This window comes from Cicer arietinum, chromosome 7 (genome assembly GCF_000331145.2).
Source record: "Cicer arietinum cultivar CDC Frontier isolate Library 1 chromosome 7, Cicar.CDCFrontier_v2.0, whole genome shotgun sequence".
NCBI lineage: Eukaryota > Viridiplantae > Streptophyta > Magnoliopsida > Fabales > Fabaceae > Cicer > Cicer arietinum.
The window spans coordinates 23,452,794-23,472,430 of record NC_021166.2 but is presented as its reverse complement, the minus strand read 5'-3'; the positions used below and the strand labels follow the sequence as shown (position 1 = coordinate 23,472,430).

At 30.2% G+C, this 19,637-nt stretch overlaps 1 protein-coding gene across 1 annotated transcript; it reads right to left on the bottom strand.

Moving 5' to 3' along the window:
* Positions 1 to 6,678: 6,678 nt before the first annotated feature.
* Positions 6,679 to 9,706, bottom strand: LOC101501434 (uncharacterized). Its single transcript, XM_004509805.4, has 4 exons — positions 9,305 to 9,706; positions 9,112 to 9,192; positions 7,350 to 7,473; positions 6,679 to 7,080 (listed from the first exon to the last, which is right to left on the bottom strand). Exons 1-4 carry the CDS (start codon positions 9,604 to 9,606, stop codon positions 7,030 to 7,032), a joined length of 558 nt encoding a protein of 185 aa, XP_004509862.1. The 5' UTR covers positions 9,607 to 9,706; the 3' UTR covers positions 6,679 to 7,029.
* Between the last annotated feature and the right edge of the window lie 9,931 nt (positions 9,707 to 19,637).

The following is a 19,637-nucleotide window of genomic DNA, read 5'->3' as shown; positions in this document are numbered from 1 at the left end:
CAGTCAACGATGCCTACATCTTCGATAATAGGTCAAATGTAGTTCGATAATAGGTCAAATGTAGTTCGATAATAGGTCAAATGTAGTTCATTTTTATTAGATGAATGAATTAGAGTTTACAGAGTATCAGGCGTGCTTAAATAGTAATAATAAAATTAAGATTACAACATTATCCATAAACCATACCACAGGGAGCTATCGTCTCCGCACCTCTAGTTGCCCCCACAACAATCAGTTGGGCCAAATTGTCTTCTTGATTCTACCTAGCTATTGTCCCCCACACTCCCCAGTTGTCTCCACAACAATCAGTTGGACCAAATCGTTCACTTGATACTACCAATGAGTCAGACTCAACAATCTTTACCTTGCCAAATATCAAACCCTATGAAGATTTACTACATGACGCTCACACCTGAAAATTGGGGGTACAACTCCTACTTAACACTAAGAAACATGTAACAAGTCCAAGTTGTGCTTGAACTTGTCACTGGTGAATGGCTAGGTCAACAGGCCAGCTGTATTTTTTGAAATATGAACATTTTTAAGTAATATATGTCCAAATGCAAATAATTCTCTGATGTTGTGAGATATCACACCAATATGCTTGGTTCAGGTGTGATACATCTGATTCGTTGCCAAATAAGTGGAACTTTGACTATCATAATGCAACCGAAATGCAACTCAACACCCAATTAATTCACTGGCCTTGTAAGTCATAAAGCCTTTTTGACGGCTTAAGTTGACTACTGCCATATATTTTGCTTAAGTTGTAGACTATGGATTGAACTAATGACTTCCAACAAATAGGTCCTCCTACAAGGGTAAAGACATATCATATTGTAAACCTTATATCATCCATATCACTTGCATAATCAGAATCAACATATCCTACAACTGAAGGATCACCCTGTCTGCTGCTAAACATAATAACATACCCTTCAAGTACATGAAAATTCATTTGACTGCTTCCCAATGATGCTTATCTGGTTTGGGCAAACTTGCAAACTTGACTTATAGCTTGTGCCAAATATAGTCTAGTACAAACTTGCAAACCTTCTATCATTCATATCACTTGCATAATCAGAATCAACATATCCTACAACTGAAAGACCACCCTGTCTGCTTCTAAACATCATAATGTACCCTTAAGTACATGAAAATTCATTTGACTACTTCCCAATGATGCTTACCTGGTTTGGACAAACTTGCAAACTTGACTTATAGCTTGTGCCAAATATAGTCTAGTGCAAACCATAGCATACATTAAACAACTAACAACACTAACATACAAAATCTTTGACATATACTCAATTTCTACATTTGTCTTTGAATATTGATCCAACGAAAACTTAAAGTGAGTCGCCAATGGAGTCCTCGTATCCTTCGAATTACTCATATCAAATATGTATAACACCTTTTCAACGTAGCTATTATGAGAGAGGCTCTTAACATGATTTTCAGTTCATTTATATCATATAAATGATTAGCATCAATCAACATACATTAATAGGAAACTAAAAAAGTCATCACCAATGCTCTTAACATATACACAACATTCATACTCACACCTTCTATAGTCAATCTGAAACATTTATGAATCAAAGTGTTTGTACTACTGTATTGGAGACTGTTTTAGATCATATAAAGACTTCTTCAATTTACATATTAGTCTACCTTGTTTAGTATCACTAAAACCCTTTGACAACTCCATGTAAATTTTTTCATCTAGACTACCGTTAAGAAATAATTTCTTCACATCCATCTACTCTAAATGCATGTTCCGACTGGCTACCAAGGCTAACACGGCCTTGATAGAAGTATGTCGATGGGATTTGATCATGGTGTTTGATTCATATATCGAAAGTCTTCTTAACGGCATAGTTAAGAGGCGGATCTCGTTTAGTTAAAAAAAAATGTTTATTTTTTTATTTGACAAGATATGTTTAAACGTTCTAAGATTTTAAATAGTGGTCTGGTTGTGATGGCAGCATGATATTTGATATTGCGAATAATTGCAGTCAAGTCAATACAGTTTCACCAATTTAAAAAAGAATCGTTTTACATTTCAGGTTGCAGAATTTTATTTGAAACTATTTTATTTTTTTCTAATATATTAAATTAAATTTTAATTTAATAAAAATTAATTTATTGTTTTTTGATAGAACAAAAATTAATTTTTATCATTATTAAAATTTATTGATTCAAGAATAATGAAGGTTTGAGTTAAATCTCTTATTAATTGACAATAACACTTGTGACAATGGAATTTGACGCCCACTTATGTGTTTTACTTTTGAATTAAGAAATGTGGGGGAATGGGTAAAGATGTAGCACAAGAATGAAATTTCATGATATTATATAATATTTTCTCTTTTTATTCGAAGAACTTGTCAATTACATAATCTTTCACTATTATTCGGAAACTTTTTTTTAACTTTAATTTTTTTAAAAATGAGTTATAGTAATTTAAAATTTGATAAGTAAAGTCTAATTAAAAATTACCTTTTATCATGATTTGAATTTGAATTTCTTTTTTTTAAACGATTTATCTTTTAATTAAAATTCATTAACTATTTAAGCTCAATCACTTAATTATTATTAAAAAAATGTTTGGTGAATGTTGAAATATCTATTTCACATATAAAAGAGAGAAAGAAAAAAAATATGTATATTAGTGATATAATAAATAAATAATTGAAAAAATAACATATTAAATAAATATATAAAAATTAGAGATGTTAAAATATAACAAATGTTATTATAATAAACAATGCTAAAAAATTTCACCAAAACCCAAACCAATTTAATTAAAAAAATGAAGTTGCATTTTGTTATCCTTTTCTTTGGCATGAAGAAATCTAACGGTGTTTTGAGTATCAAATATAAGAGAATGGTGCATTAAGTCAGAACGTTCTAGAAGATATTCCTGCACATATACATAGAAATTGTTATAAAAATAAGTTGCATGTAGAAAGAGAGGAGTTTTCTATCTAATCTTAAATATTTTATAATTAATAAAAGAAACATTTATTAATCAATGATCAAGTTTAAACTCGAAGGAGATGAGCACCCATTTACATATGAAGAATTGTGATGGGCAAAACAATTATCAATTTTACCCTCCACTTTATTTATAAATAATATATCTATGAGAAACATATTCCGATTTGTGTGGATCTGCTGACGCTAATAATACTTTTTTGACAAATAGATTATAAATTCTTCTAAATTTTTCATCTTTACTGAATTTTATTATTTTCAAAAATTTAGAATATAATTTTATTGTAAAAAAAAATATTTTTTATAAAAGTTTAAAATTTTGAATATATCAAAATTTAAAATTTTGGAACATAAATGTATTACAGATTTTTTAAATAAATAAAAAGTCTGAAAAAATATATTCTGAAAATTTCTAAACTAAAAGTATCAAGAATTACATAAAATATAATTAATTTTTTCTGTAAATAAATACATGTTAGAGCGGTAAATTATTTGATAGCATCAAGTGTTACGTGGCCTGACCGACACTAACCTTTCCATTTCAGAATTGTTTCTTATTTTTCAGCTTTTCAAAAAATTGCTATTCTGAATTTTTCTGTTTTGAAAATGTTTGAAAGTTACTAAAAATTTATTTTTATTCTAAATGTTTTTTATTAAATAATAGAAGGATTATTGGATAATTTTAATAGATTTAGAGTGGAAAGACTAAATATATGATTAGATTAATGTTTGCAAATATATTATTCAATGAATTTCATTTTGCAAAGATACTTGTAATTAAAATTAAGTTTCTCTAACGTAATTTATATTTACATATTTTTTCTTCAAATATTATTTTATAAAATAAAATTTGTTTGAATTATATAATCAAATATACTTTAAAATATATATTTATTAAAAAGAGTATATATTTTATCATAATATAATGTGAATTTTGTGGTTAAAGTTGTAAATAAACAACTAAACATTTTTTTATACTTATAAATATCGATTTTGTTACTTTTGGTTATACATATATTTGGAACAAAATTAAAAAAGTACCGATTATAGTAATTTTGGTTAAACATATATTTTGAACAAAATTAAATTTATAAAATTAATTTTCAAACCAAAATCTCGAACCAAACCAATCGGTAAAAGAATATTCAAAGCCTCCACAGTAATGGCATCATGGAATCCATCCACCACCAAGTTTTTAGCATTTCTAACAACGAAATCGATACCTCATTTGTTTTATGGAAGATTCCGGTACTGCCTTAGAAGATCTAAATACTTTTTATGATGGCACTAATTTTCGTTCTTAAATATAAATATTTGTTAAATAAGTTATACGAAGGTATTACATAATTGCTAACAATTAATATTATATTTCCTATATTCTTAATACTTATTGGTAACTATTGTTTTACAAATAAAATCAAAATAATTGGAGACATTTTGTTAAATAAATGGTTATTGCAGTTGAAATTTTAAAGGGACATATGAAACTGACATCAAGTGTTTTTTGAAGAAAGTTATATATTTAGGGATAAAAATAATATATAAATGAGTAGATTTATATATATGATGGTAGTGCATTAGACCTACCGACACGGATCTATAAATTAGTCCATAGATCCATATTAGACTAAACTACAAAGTTTTTAAAAAAATCTATTTAGTTAAAAAATTCAAACTAATATCATTGAAAAAAAAATTAGACTTATCAAATTGATTTACTTATTTAAATATATTATAATATTAAAGTTTTTTTTTGTTAAATCATAAATCTACTCACATTTTTTATAATATAAACATTTTTGCATTAATGTTTAAAATATTTAAAGATATTATTTTAATAAAATTGAAAAATAATATACTATAATGTTAGATTATCTAAATAATCATATTAGATATCAAAATATTGTTAAATATCTGAATATTCAAATTAAATATTTTTAAATTAAATGAAGAATATATTAAAATAATTGTATTAAATAATTTAAAAATAATTTACAAATAACTCAAATAGTTTAAATTAAGAGTTAAAGAATTGAAGGACTCGAGTTTAAATCTGGGTGAAAAAAAAACAATACTAACTAATACTACTAATAATTACTAACTTTGTTCGCTTTTTTTAAAGAAAATATTTATTAACATTATATCTTAAATTTAAATTCAAAAATTCGAAAAAAACAATTTATAAATTACTTTAGAAAAAAAAAATTGTCTCTCATTTTACAATATTAATAAAACAATTTCTTTTCCTACCGAACCCTTTTATTATTTATTACTTTTTCTTCTTCCAAATTCATTTATTTCTCTTTTTTATAATTTATTTAATTCTCTTTTTCATAATTTATTTAATTCTCTTTTTCTTTCTTCTTTATGAAACGTTGAGTTTTTTTTGTTTGTTTTGTTTTCCTTAATTGTGTAGTAGAGGGATTACAAATTATTTTGCAACTTTTACCAAAGGTGCTTTAGATTCCTTTCGGCTACACATTGTTTTGAAAAAAATGCCAGTTCTGTTTGACCTATGATTACTCTTCATTTTTATCAAAGTCTATAGAAGAAATCACTCCACCATTGTTATGTGGACGAAAGAAAAATATGGTTGTGGTCCAATTTATAACGCATTCCCATATAAAATTATGTCTGACAAATGCTGAAAAAGAGGTATACACAATAACAGGTTTCTTCCTTTAACTTCATCATCTCACATGCTACCAAACAAGGTAGATTAACTTTTTTGTATCTCCTTTGGTCACTGACCATGTACATAAATATATCACCACGAAATTTTGATTTATTGATATTTCATTTAAGTTTTTTTTTTTTTCATTTGAGATTTATTGATTGATTTTTTGAAAACATAGTTAAATAAAAATATGTTTAACAGTTTTATAGTAATTAAATAACTATTTCGAAATAATTTTTGTTAAATAATATTTTGAAAATAAACTAAAAAGCACAAAAAAAACGGCTTTATTATGTCTTTCAAGAGTTAGAAAAGAATGTAATGTCGTCTAAAAACAAACTAAACCATTTCTTCTTTTCAAAATTGAAACATGTACATTTAGTAGTTTAGTAGAATCTTCTTTTTGGGTACATCAAAAACTAAATAAGCAATATCATTGGGTTCCATACAATACAAAGAACCCAAAACCCCAAACATTGTTGATAAGTTTTCATTTGGACTCAACTATATGAACCACTCAAAACTTACTGAAAAGGTTCAGTTCAACTTTTCAGCAAAAGGATTAATTTATACAAGTATAAGAGTTTATTTTCATAAATTTCTCCAAATAGCTTACTGTCATAATTTTTTATTTATTTCTACCAAGTTTACACAAATTGTTTCTTTGATTGCATAAACAGTTATAAGTAACCCAAACAATTAGTTCACACATTTTGTTCCTAATTGATTTCTACCTCTATCCCAAATACCACCAAATTTTTAAAAAATATTACCTCTATCCCTAAATATAAGACTCTTGATAAATTTCTTTGTCCTTTTTTATAAGAACTTCACTGAATTTTTAACTACATTAATTATTTCTTTACTAACATAACCCTAATTAATTTACATATTTTTCTGCAACCAACTATAATTACTATCAACATAATTTTGTGATCTGATAAATAGGGTCCTATATTTAGGGACAGACGGTATAATGAATAAACAACCCGAGATTCAAATTTATCCAAAGAATTGGTCAAACTCATTGAAATTGGTTCATCTTGCCAATGTCAAACACATAAATTATATAAACCTAGTCACTTTTTTGGGTTCTAAGTCTAACACACAATAAATCACAAGCTTCGGCATTCACTCCTAAGAAGAATCTGAGGGAAATGCCTCAAATGAAACTCCATAAGCAAAGACAGAACCTGAGAGGGCTCAAGAGAGCAGATAATCAAAAGATATCTGAAGTCAGGAATGCGCCTTGGAAAACCCTCTCGTACAAGATTTTGTTAAAACCAATACACGCATCATGTTTTGTCCTTGGAGGTATTTTCCTGAGCATAATAGGATGTAAATTTGTAGCTCTACTGACCACCAGGACCACGAAGTTGCAACCTCTTCCTCTCAAACTCAAGCTGCAAAAAAGGAAATTAACATCAAACCAAGTATACTAGCTGACAAGAATTATTGCTGAACATGAAAGGCTTTACAAATATAGAAGGAAAACAGAGTTTTCATTTTGCTGTTCTCTTTTTATATAATAAAGAATCATAAGGCCGCAAGGACAACCAGTCTTATGCATGTGATGTTTATACAAATCTATTGTGCTATTATTAATACAAACTTTTTCTACACGACATCACTTATTAAAAGACTAAAGAAAATTCAAAAGGATGATATTTACCACTTTCTTCACCCGGTCATTTGCAGCAGGCGTACCTCCAATCACACATTCAGAGTGATAAGGACTGCTGACACGCACCTCGTTCATCACAACTATGACGGTCTTGTCCCAGCGGACTGGAAGCCTGGTTACATGTTAACGCCATCAGTTAAAAGGAAAAGTAATATGTAATACTAGACAACTAGTTCATGAATCATATTCATATCTATTAAGAAAAGTATAAAACATTTAGAAAGCTGACAATTCCAAGGCAAAAAGGTGCCCTTAACAGTTTGTGGGACCAGAGCAGCGTTATTGATGATGGATGAAGGAACTAAATCATGTCAAGAACATTCTACCACAATATATACTGCAGTAAACTTGTAGAACCAACACTTCTGATCAAAGTCGTATCCCGGTGTCTGACACCGACACAACAGCGACACGTTAATTGACTTCCACAAACTACATATAATGCTTGCATCTTAACATTTCAACTTAAGACTTTTGAAAAAGGAAAAGAAAAAAAAAGAAACGTTCTAGAAAACAAAGGTATATGCAAGACAGATGATCAAGTATCTTCTTTCTCTCTTTAGACCAACAAAAAAAAAAGTCCCCCTGCCCCTCACATTTTGTTTGGACATCTCTTTGCATGATTCAATCGATACGGTGCCGGGACATGGGAACACTTGGAACACCTAACATAACTATAACACAAAGGTGTACAATATTTTATGATTAAAAAACAGTGAAACATATGTTACATTTACAACGAAAAGGGAATTGTCTTCCCCTAAAAAGGAAGCCCTACAGTCACTCTAAATAATGCAAGCCAGGAAGTAACCTAAGGAAAATTCTCTATTTGACTAGCAGAGTTTACAAAACTTGCTATTGGATTTGGCCTTAAAATGTAAAATTTTGGTCAATAATATTCAGTATCTGATTTAATTATTTATGCATTGCAATATATACTGGTTTTAAATTGTAAATATTATGTTTTTAGGGTTGCTGTGAGAGACAACTGTTATGCCTTGATATGGCTTTGTTGTTTTTCTGCAATTTCATTATTTGATTTCACAGTTTCTTTTTGGTCTTATAAAGTAAACCTATTCAAAAGTTACATATCCAAGTATACTTCTGTTATATTTAATTTTTAAACCAACCACAATTTTAGTGCTAAGATTCTGAAATAAATATTTATCTATTTAAACTAACTAATTATTTAATGTTATGTTTGGATTAATGATATATAACGGAATGATATGATATTTCGTTGTTTGGATATTTATAAAATGATGGAATAGAATGGAAAGTTGTGGCATCCATTTCAGTTAATTTCTATCCAAATTTTGTTCTATTCCATAGTAAAATACTCAAACAATGGAATGTGTCCTATGTTCTATTTCACTCGGTTGCTTTCAATTTCATTTTGTTCCACTTTATTCCATTACATACCACCAATCCAAACATACCCTTACATAATAAAATCTCTTATAATTATATAAGTTAAAAACTAATCCAATCTAGGGTTATGTCACACTAAAATGAAATCCTTACCAGTGATGAATTAAAAAATTGACATAATAGTGAGTATGCTTCTTTTAAACTGTGGTTGAGATCAAATTTATATTCTGGGAAAATACAGACAAATGCAGCTGATGTGGCCTAAATTGCGACTATAAAATCCACAATATTGCAGCCACAATTGCGGACTGCAATTCAAAACAATGCTCTGATCCACACTACTTAAGTTCAATTCAAACAAATCAAATTCAAAACTTACGTTTTAGATAAAGCATCAAAGATGCTCTGTGCCTCATTGGTAACACCAACTCCAATCCTCTCAGCATCTGCCTCTGCTTGTCTAAACCCAAAAAACAAAATCAAAAATCAAAATCACACACCAAAGTCATAAAAAAAAAATTAGAAATAAAAAAAAAAAAATTGGGAATTTTAAAATAGATTTTGAAGAATACCTAATGGCAAGTTCTTCCCTTGATTGAAGAACATTAAGATCAACGTAACAATCATGTGGATCAAGTGGGTCTTGAGCTTGGCCTAAAAAGGTGAAATCTTTTATATAATTAGCTTTCAAAAGCCTAATATTTCGACGAGGGCCATGTTTGAAACCTTCTTGGAGTACGAGGATGTTGGAGGGTCGATCAAAGGTAACAACTTGACCTTCAAATTCATCTCCTAACGTTGTTCTGATCGAAAGCAAACAACCCACAGCAAATTCCTCTGCGTTGCTGCTATCACCACCCTCCATCATCGCCATTGTTTTGTTGCTCTGTTATTATTTTCTTCCTATTTTACCCTTTACAGTTCAAGAATTCAGAATCTAATAACTTTGTTATTTGCTATTATCATTATTTTCTTTTTCAAGTTGGTATCTTGCTATTATACCATTCACTGCAGTCAATGGTTCATTAGTTGGGCCTATTTACTGTAGGATTTTCTTGGGCCGTAAAATTGGCCTTTTTATTCTTTCAAAAACAAATAATAGATATGTTTTTGAATTTTCTAGATTTAATATTTATATTATTTTTACTGTTTGTTTTATTACTGAAGTAATAATGTTAACTACAAGCAAGGAGGTTTGAATCATAATTGCCCCTTTTTAAAAAAAAAATTGTTAAAAATTAAAATGTTTAACTCAAAATTAATCTTGATTATAAACGAAGAACGTTCTTGTTTAGTGAAAAACAACAATATTAACTTATCTATATAAAAACTAGTTAGAAGATAAAAAGTAAATAAAGATAAGGGAAGAGATATCACACAAAGATATATCCTGGTTCACCCAACACGAGTTACATTTAGTCCTCACAATTGTGAGATTTTCCACTAAGTGTTCAAAGCAAGATCGTTCTTGGTTTTCACACAACTTTTATAGATCAATCTTGATATGTTACAAAGTACTACATTTCTACCTAGAAAGGATTTCCACATATTACCTTACACTTTTTCAGAAAGGATTTTTACAAACTACTTTTTAAACATAAAATAATTTTTACAAACTACTCAAGCTATATCAATAATATAGCCTTGAGTTACAAATTAATGATTTTAATATTGTTAGAATCTAAGTATGCTCAACTCGTATTTGAGAATAGATTCTAGATTTTAGAACTCAGTAGAAACTAATTCTAATATCAAACTAAGAACAGTACTGCAATTTAGAAATGATTGAGAAGCTCAAGAGGACTCGAGTATGATTGAATGAGTGATGTATTGTTTTGCACTTGAAGCTCTGATTTGTTCTTCTTCTTGAAGCTTTATTTATAGGCTTCAAGAGGGCTTATGACAACTCATTTGGCCGTTGGAAATAGTCCAGTTGTCACAACTAAGTGAGTGGATAAGATCAACCATAAAGCAAGAATGTTCTTACTTGAAGTATGAATGTTCTTGTGAACCAAGAACGATCTTCGATTTTGCCTTGAGATGAGTTGACTTTTAATCTTATCGTGACAGTTGTCTGAAGTGATCTCATGCCTTCAATCATGTGTGCAGGTCTGTTTGAAAGTACAACAGAAGTATCATTTCCAGCCTGTCAGCCTTGTACTTCAACTTGCTTAACTTGGAGAATGTTCTTGTTTTATGAATTTGTGAAGCATAGTATTTTTCCTTCGAATCTTGGAGTGATCTTTGCATTGGATTTATCTTTGTATACTTCTGGTGAAATTAGGGAATGGATTGCAATTCCTAGATCTAATATTTCCTTTAAGAATATGATCATTCTTGTTAATTTACAAATGTGGAGATTGTTCTTCATTTTTCAGAAATCTGTTAAGAACGTTCTTCGTTTCTTTGAATTAGTTTTCTTTATTTTAATATGATCTACTTTGTAATGCTTGGTACCTATCTTGATTAACACACTCAAATACACATGTTAAATACCAAAACACTTAGAATTATAATTAGAAGTCTTAATTAACCTTTGTTTAATTATCATCAAAATATTAATTTTGGATTTTGTCTCAACAATCTCCCTTTTTTTTATGATAACAAACATGTTAATTCATATTTTAATTTTGATTCTAATAATAATAATTGAGAGCTTTTTAGTTAAAAACTCCCTCTAAATATGTGCTAATCATTTGAACCAAATTATAATTTTCATTAATATAAAAATAATGTTTGATCATACATATGGTTCAAAAACAACAAAAATACAGAAGTAATCATATAAAAAGGACTTCTGATTTACTCAAAATCTAAAATAACTTTTCCCCCTTTGTCATGACAAAAAAGAATAGGAGAATAACAATAGCTAAATCAGAATGACAATGATGGGGAAGATCCCTCGAATGACGGAGATAGGGAGGAAGTTGGTTAGCCATCCAGTCCCTCAAAATGGCTTGCTCTTTGTCCTAATGAGTTTACCTAGCAATGATAGTCTGAAGAGCAGCAAATATTTTAGGGATTTCCTTGTAGGTCTTGGATGTTTCCCTTTCCATTTTTGTCCTTTTGATTAGGCGATGATCATCCTCAGTTGGAGTGGATCGAGGGGTATGTTGAGATAGTGTTGCAATGGTACAAAAAGTGGACAAGGTGGCAAATGAAATGTTGATGTGAGCAACAGAGTTTGTAGGAGCAGAATGATGAGGCAATGATGGGCCAACAATGTCTAAATCTGGAAAAACCAATTATTGACTTATTCCAAAAATGGATTAATTTGTTTTATGTGGTGACACGAAAGCTGGTGACATCAAAGAGTTGTGTTGGATTTAAAATAGAGGACACATATTACTTTGAAAAAGTGGATTGGTGAGAGGTTGAGATGCAGAAACTGCAGGGGATACTTGATCTAGTAATGGCTTTAAATTTTGTGGAATAGTGGGAGGTGGAGAACGTTCTTCAATATTTTGTTGAGGGGGAGAACGTTCTTGATGTGAGGGTTGTTCCACATTGGTTTTGATGGCAAAAGTACGAGCAAATCTTTTTCTTTTTAGTGGTAGGTGGAGTAAATGTAGCTTTGGTTGAGGATGGGATTGAGGGAATTTGTTTCATGTGTGAAATGTTCTTGGAGGAAAATTTTGATATCTTAATATCAGAGGATTATGTCATCAAAGGAATATTAAAATATATAAAGATTTTGGAGAAAACCATACCATATGGGACGATGTTTCTCTTGTAATCCTTGTTGATGGCAACAATAATGGGTTGGAGTATCAAGTAAGGTTGGTTCAACTTCTTGGAGTGAAGAAGATGATAAATGATTAAGATGTCATTATTAGAAAGAAGTTTGTGGCTGCCACAATGGTGGAGTATGGAATGTTGACTGATGCTGTTAAAAATTAGGGGGGTTGAATTGTGTTTTTTAAAGTTGATAATTTTTTGCTAATTTGATGAAGGTTGGTTGATTTTTATGAATTACTTAGATAAGAAGCAATCGGATTCAGAAACAGCAAACAACAAAAACATAAATAATTTGACACATAGTTTTATCCTAGTTCACCACTTATTTGGCTACATCCAGACCCTTCATTTAGAAGGGTTTAATCCACTCACTCAAATATCTTGAATTACAAAGCAATTGACCCTCCAAGCCATTCTTCCTAAATAGTCTGACAACCCCAGACTTTTGAGGAACTAACCACCTTGACCCTACAAGCGAAGTCTTCCCAAACAGTCTGCAACCCCATACTTTTTAGGAACTAACCACCTTGACCTGACCCTACAAGCCAAGTCTTTTCCTAACAACCTGACAACCCCAGATTGAAGAAGGAACTAAACCACTATCGGGTTGGATACAAAAGATTGGAACTTGAGTAATTGCTTCTAAAAAAAGTTGATAATAATAATAACTCTCACACTCTAAGAAAAAAACACTTAGAAAATATTTCTAACTTGAACAAGTGTTTTTCTATTTGAACTCTAAGATGAATTAAGAACTTTGAGCTTGAGTTCTTCTACTCTTTTATGTTTTTCGATGCTTTTCTCCTTCATCCTTGAGTGTCTATCTATAGTGAATATTTGGGATTCAATTTAGTCCTTGTGTTAATTCTGAATTGTATCTTGTTGAGACTGAGTTTGTAAATTATTCAAATTGATTCTATTTCTATTTTGTGTAGATTGAGTTTGTAAATTCTTCAGATTGATTATGTTCCTATTTTGTGTAGATTGAGTTTGTAAATTCTTGAAATAAACTCTTCTTCAATTTATGATCAAATCGTCTTCAAATCTTCATTAAATGTTGATCAAATATTCTTCAAATCTTCTTGAAATCTTCATTAAATGTTGATCAAATATTCTTCAAATCTTCATTAAATGTTGATCAAATATTATTCAAATCTTCATTAAATGTTGATCAAATATTCTTCAAATCTTCACTAAATGTTGATCAAATATTCATTAAAAGTTGATCAAATATTCTTGAAATCTTCATTAAATGTTGATCAAATATTCTTCAAATCTTGATTAAATGTTGATCAAATCTTGTTCAAATCTTATTCAAATCTTCATTAAATGTTGATAAAATATTCATCAAATCTTCATTAAATGTTTTTCAAATATTCTTCAAATCTTTTTTAAATCTTCATTAAATGTTGATCAAATATTTTTCAAGTCTTCATTATATGTTGTTCAAAAAATTTCTTCAATTATAAATGTGAATTAAATCTTATTTTAGATTTTCATCAATTATAATTTTGAATCAAATCTTATTTTAGATTTTCATCAATTATAATTTTGAATCAAATCTTATTTTAGATTTTCTTCAATTACACAAATCTACTTTCATACTATTTAAAGTCAAATAATATTGTTTTCATAAAATACTTTTGTTAACATCAAAACTCTAAATGTAAAATCAACTTGGTTCCAACAATCTCCCCCTTTTTTATGATGACAAAACTCGTATTTTTTCTAACAACTTTTGTTTATATTTCTTTGACTCCCCGTAACTTAGGGCTCCCCCAAGTCTTAGTATCCTTTTCTCCCCATATTATCAAATATATTTCTCCACCTTTTGTCATCAAACAAAAAGACTTGAAAGTGAAATTATGCCTCTCTACTTTTTTTCTTTTTTTTTTTTGGAATAAAATAAATATAACATAATACAAGAAAATTTAATAACTAGTGTAAAACTAAACTACTTTGAAGTGATCACAACATCAGTCAGATATGAAGGTAAGGTTTAGGTTTTTCTTGATGAAGTCAAACCTATCTTCAGGCAGTGGTTTGGTGAAAATGTCAGCCCATTGGTATTCAGTGTCTACAAACTGAATGTTTAATACCATTTTTTTTAACAAAGTCCCTAATGAAGTGGTGTTTGATCTCTATGTGTTTAGCTCTAGAATGTAATATAGGGTTTTTGGTTAGACAGATGAAAGAAGTGTGGTTGCAGCAGATGAGAATGTTGGATTCTAGAATTTTGTAGTCTTCAAGTTGATGTTTCATTTAAAGTAGTTGAGAACTGCAACCAGCTGCTGAAATGTATTCAACCTTTGTTGTTGACATTGCAATTGTGTTTTGTCTCTTATTTGACCAAGATATTAAGTTGTCACCTAAAAATGTGTAGTTGTCACTAGTGCTCTTTATCTCAAGTTTATCTCAAACATAATCAGAATCACAGTATCCACTAAGTTTGTACTTAGTAGATTTCTTGTAGAACAAGGTAAGGTTGGTAGTGCCTTTTAGGTATCTGAGGATTCTCTTACCAACAATTAAATGTGATTCACTAGAGTTAGCTTGAAATCTTGCACATTAAATATGATGTCAGGTCTGGAAGCGGTGAGGTATAATAGGGATCCTATAATTCCACTATAGGGTTTCTGGACAAGTTTTTTTTTTTTTTTTCATTTTCGCCTGAATCATTTTTTTTTTCAAGTGAACAAGTAGGGTGCATTGGTGTAGCCATAAGTTTGCAATCACTTATCTTAAACTTCTTAAGAAGCCCGTTTGTATATTTAGTTTGATGAATGTGTATACCTTTTTGACTTTACTGAATTTGTATCTCTTAAAAGAACTAAAGTTCTTCCATCACACTCAATTGAAATTCAAGTTGCATCAGTTTATAAAATTCTTGGATAAAAGTGTTGAGACAAAATCTCAATTTAATGTTTTGATAATAACTAAACAAAAGGTTAATTAAGAATTGTAATTATGATTCTAAATGTTTTGGTATTTAACGTGTGCATTTGAGTGTGTTAAAACAAGATAGGTATCAAACATCACAAATCAGATCTCATTAAAATCAAAGAAAGCAATTCTGGAAAACGAAGATTGATCTTGAAGTAGTTCTGGAAAACGAAGATCAATCTTGACTTATTGCTGAGAAACGAAGAACGATCTTCGTTTATGGATAATCAGCTCTCTTGTGAAAGATTGAATCCTGGAAACACTATTCATCTCATATCATCATATAAAATCAACAAGGATCAATCTAAGTCATATTTGTTCCAGAATTTGAAGAATCAAAGACATGCTCCATTAATAGTATAAAACAAGATCATTCTTCAAATGAGGCATTTACAAGTACAAGTTTACATGCTGTAAAGTACACCTAAGTTGTACTTCAATCCTGACCTGCACGCAAGAAGTCATCTCAGTCAGCTGACAAGAATCACAAGTACAAGTCAGCTCATTTTCAACTAAATTCGAAGATTAATCCGGGTTCTCAAGAACGATCTTGGATGCAACTGTGATCACTCTTGCTTTTTGGTAGACTTTATCCAACAACTATTTCATGACAGCTGGCCCTATTTCAACGGTCATATGAGCTATCCCAAGCTCTCTTGAAGTCTATAAAAGCAACTTCAAGATAAAGAACAATACACAACTCAAAGTGCCAAGAAAAGCATCAATCATTCAATCATACTTGAATTTCTCTCTCTCACATACATTGAATCAATTCTGATTTTTCCCATTCGGTTCCTAGAATCATTCTCGTGTTTTTCTCTGTCAAAGAATCAGATCTCAAACAAGAGTTGAGACATCTCAGATTCTAACAACAAAAAAAACAATCTCATCATTATTCTAAAACTCAAACTATAAGAGTTTAATATAGTTTGGGTAGATTGTAAGAAATCCTATCAAGGTTGATAGGTGACTTGATTGAACTCCTTTCTGGGTGGAAAGGTTTTAACTTTGTAGCAGATCAAGGTTGATCTAAACTAGGTGTTGTAAAACCAAGAAGGTTCTTTGTTTTAAACACTTAGTGGAAAATCTCACTGTTGTGAGGACTGGACGTAACCCGGGTTGGGTGAACCAAGATATATCCTTGTTTGATCTCTCTATCTCTATCTCTATTTATTTTATGCATTACAATCAGAGTTTATATTGATAACATTGATATTGCTGTTTTTTACTAACCAAGATCAATCTTCGTTATAACCAAGATCAATCTTGAGTTGTATTTTCAGTTTTAAACTGGAATATTTTAAAAGGGGAAATTATAATTCAAACCTCCATTCCTTATAATTGACATTTTTAACTTCAAAAAGTGCCATTAGTAGATCCAAAAATAATGTCATCGACATTAATTTGAATAATAAGAATGTCATCTAAAGAGTGTACTATCATACCATGCCCTAGGTGTTTTTTTTTTTTTTATATCATACATAGATTTCCTAAGTTTAAAAACATGATTTGGAAATTTAGAATTTTCAAAACATGGGGGTTGTTTAACATAAACTTCTTCACTGATATAATCATTTAGAAATACACTTTTAACATCTATTTGAAATAATGTAATGTTATTATTTACAGCAAAAAAAAGTATAGTACAAATAGCTTCTAACTTGGCCACTAGAGTAAATGTCTTAGTGTAATCAATGCCCTCTTGCTGACTGTAGCCTTGTGCGACAAGTCTTGCCTTGTTTCTAACCACGTCACCTTTTTCATTTAACTAGTTTCTGAAAACCCACTTGGTTCAAATAATGTTCTTCTTTGGTCTAGGTACTAGATCCCAAACATCATTCCTCTTAAATTCTTGAGAACCTGCAAAACACTTATCTAGCTTTAATTTTTAAGATCAAGCTTCTTGTTATCACAATAAACATAATATCAAACAATAATTAAATTTAAAGAAAGATATCACCTGTATGTTAACAATTTCAGTTTCACTATGAAAACCTTTAGTTCTTCTTTTATGGTTTTCAGATTCTGAATTTGCATATTCTCTAATTAGAGAGTCTGGATAAAGGGATTTGAATTCCCATCCAGGTTTGTAGTCTTGATGAATTTGATTGGAATGTTCAAAGAAGTCTCCTGATTCTTACTTTTAATCTGCCACTTTTATTTCTAGTGATGTATCGGGTTTCTCTAATGGTAATTCGAATTCTTCTAGTAGTTCAAGTTCTATTGATATGTGTGATTTCTCTGCCAGTATTAGTCTATTGATACTCCAGATATTTTGGGTTCATTATATGGTTTTGGCTCTGGTTCTAGATTTAGGAATCATTGTTTCAGTTTTAGATGGAGTGGATTTGGATTAACTCACTTTGGAAGGGGATTATTGAAGTTTTGGGGATTTTGAGGATTCAGAAGATTGTGATGAAGTAGCATATTTTGGTTTGGGAATCTATGGTGGTGGTGAAGGTTCAGACTCATCATCAGAAATGGTTTAAATTGTTGTGTCTATGTTTTTGGTTTTGGAGGTGTCAATACCTACCAAGACTTGCATTGATCTTCTTTTAGAAGATGAATTGCTTGAACTAGGGTTGAGAGTTTTATGAAGATGGGGTGGAGCTTGACTGATTGAATGAGCAACACATTGATATAAGGGAGGAAGAATGGTGGCAAATGGAGCAAGTGTGATAGGTTAAGGGCTTGACAAGTCTAAAGAGGAATATGGAGGTGTTGATCTAGGTGGAGGTGATGGTGAATGCATTGGTGATGGTGAAGGGGATGGTGATGGTGAGCTAGAGAGCATACACTTCACTCTCTTAACAAGTGTTCAATTCACCATCTCTGCTAAACCATTCAACTAAGGAGTTTTAGGATGAGTCTTTTCATGTGCTATACCCTGTTGTTTGCAATAGACATCAAAAGTTTGCAATACTTACCACTGTTATCAGTACAAACACATTTCAGCTTCTTGTTCATTTGCCTCTCAACCAAAGCATGAAATTGTTTGAATTTCTCCAACACTAGGTCTTTTGTCTTCATAACATAAACATATAGTTTCTTGGGACAGTCATCAATAAAAGTAACAAAATAAAGTGCACCACTAAAAGATTTTACCTTTAAAAGGCCACAAACGTCAAAATGCACCAACTGAAGAAACTCTAACTTTCTAGAGGGAGGATGCCTTTTGAAGGACACTCTAGTCTATTTACCAATCATGCAGTGAGAACATTTCTACAAATCTACATTCTTCAATCCTGAAAGCATATCCTTTCTAGCTAGGCAATTTAACCTCATTTCACTAATATGGATAAGCCTTTGGTGCCACAAAGATTATTCCATATCCACGACATTCACAATATCTTTAGCAACCAAAGCTTTTGTCCAATACAGTTTACTAATTTTCTCCCCTCTAGCCACAACCAAGTTACTTTTAATGAGTTTCCACTTTCCAGAAGCAAAATGATTATCAAAACCACTTTCATTAAGCATATTCACAAAGATGAAATTGAAGCGAACATTTGGAGCATGTTTGACTCCTTTAAACAACAATTTCATTCCAATGTTGGTTTGAAGGCATACATCACCAACACCAATTACCTTAGATACACCATCATTATCACGACCTGAAAATTAAATGTCGTGACCGGCGCACAAGCTATACTCCTAGCCTGGCAAGTCTAACAACTAACTTAACAATTAAACAACTAAATCGTTCTCAACCATTTAAAAAATATTTATATACTTTTCCTCGAAATTTCGACAGAGTATGCTCTGTAACTTCAACATTTTCAAATTTCTAGAATCCTTGTTTAACTTTCAATTCCGTCATAATTCAAATAAGATAACCTAATTTCTTAATACATTTCTCAAAAAAATTAGACTTTCTAGATTCCAAAATAGCTACAATTTACATCAGACTCAACAGATGTTAAAAAAAATGGTCATCGACCAAATAGGCCTACCAAAAAGAAATATGTTGATACTTGAATCTAATAACATATTTCTACTAAGCTGCCTACGAATCTAAAAAAAATAAACAACATAAAGGGGTAAGTCACAAGGACTTAGTGAGGAGACAACAACCACAATCAATTAGAAGGGAAACACAAAAAGGTACGAGTAACTGCTTTACAATCGAGCGACAATCATGTTAACAATATTACTTAAAAATCTAGAAAATTCTAAATTTAAATATATACACATATATAGTCATTAAACTTATAATTTAACCGT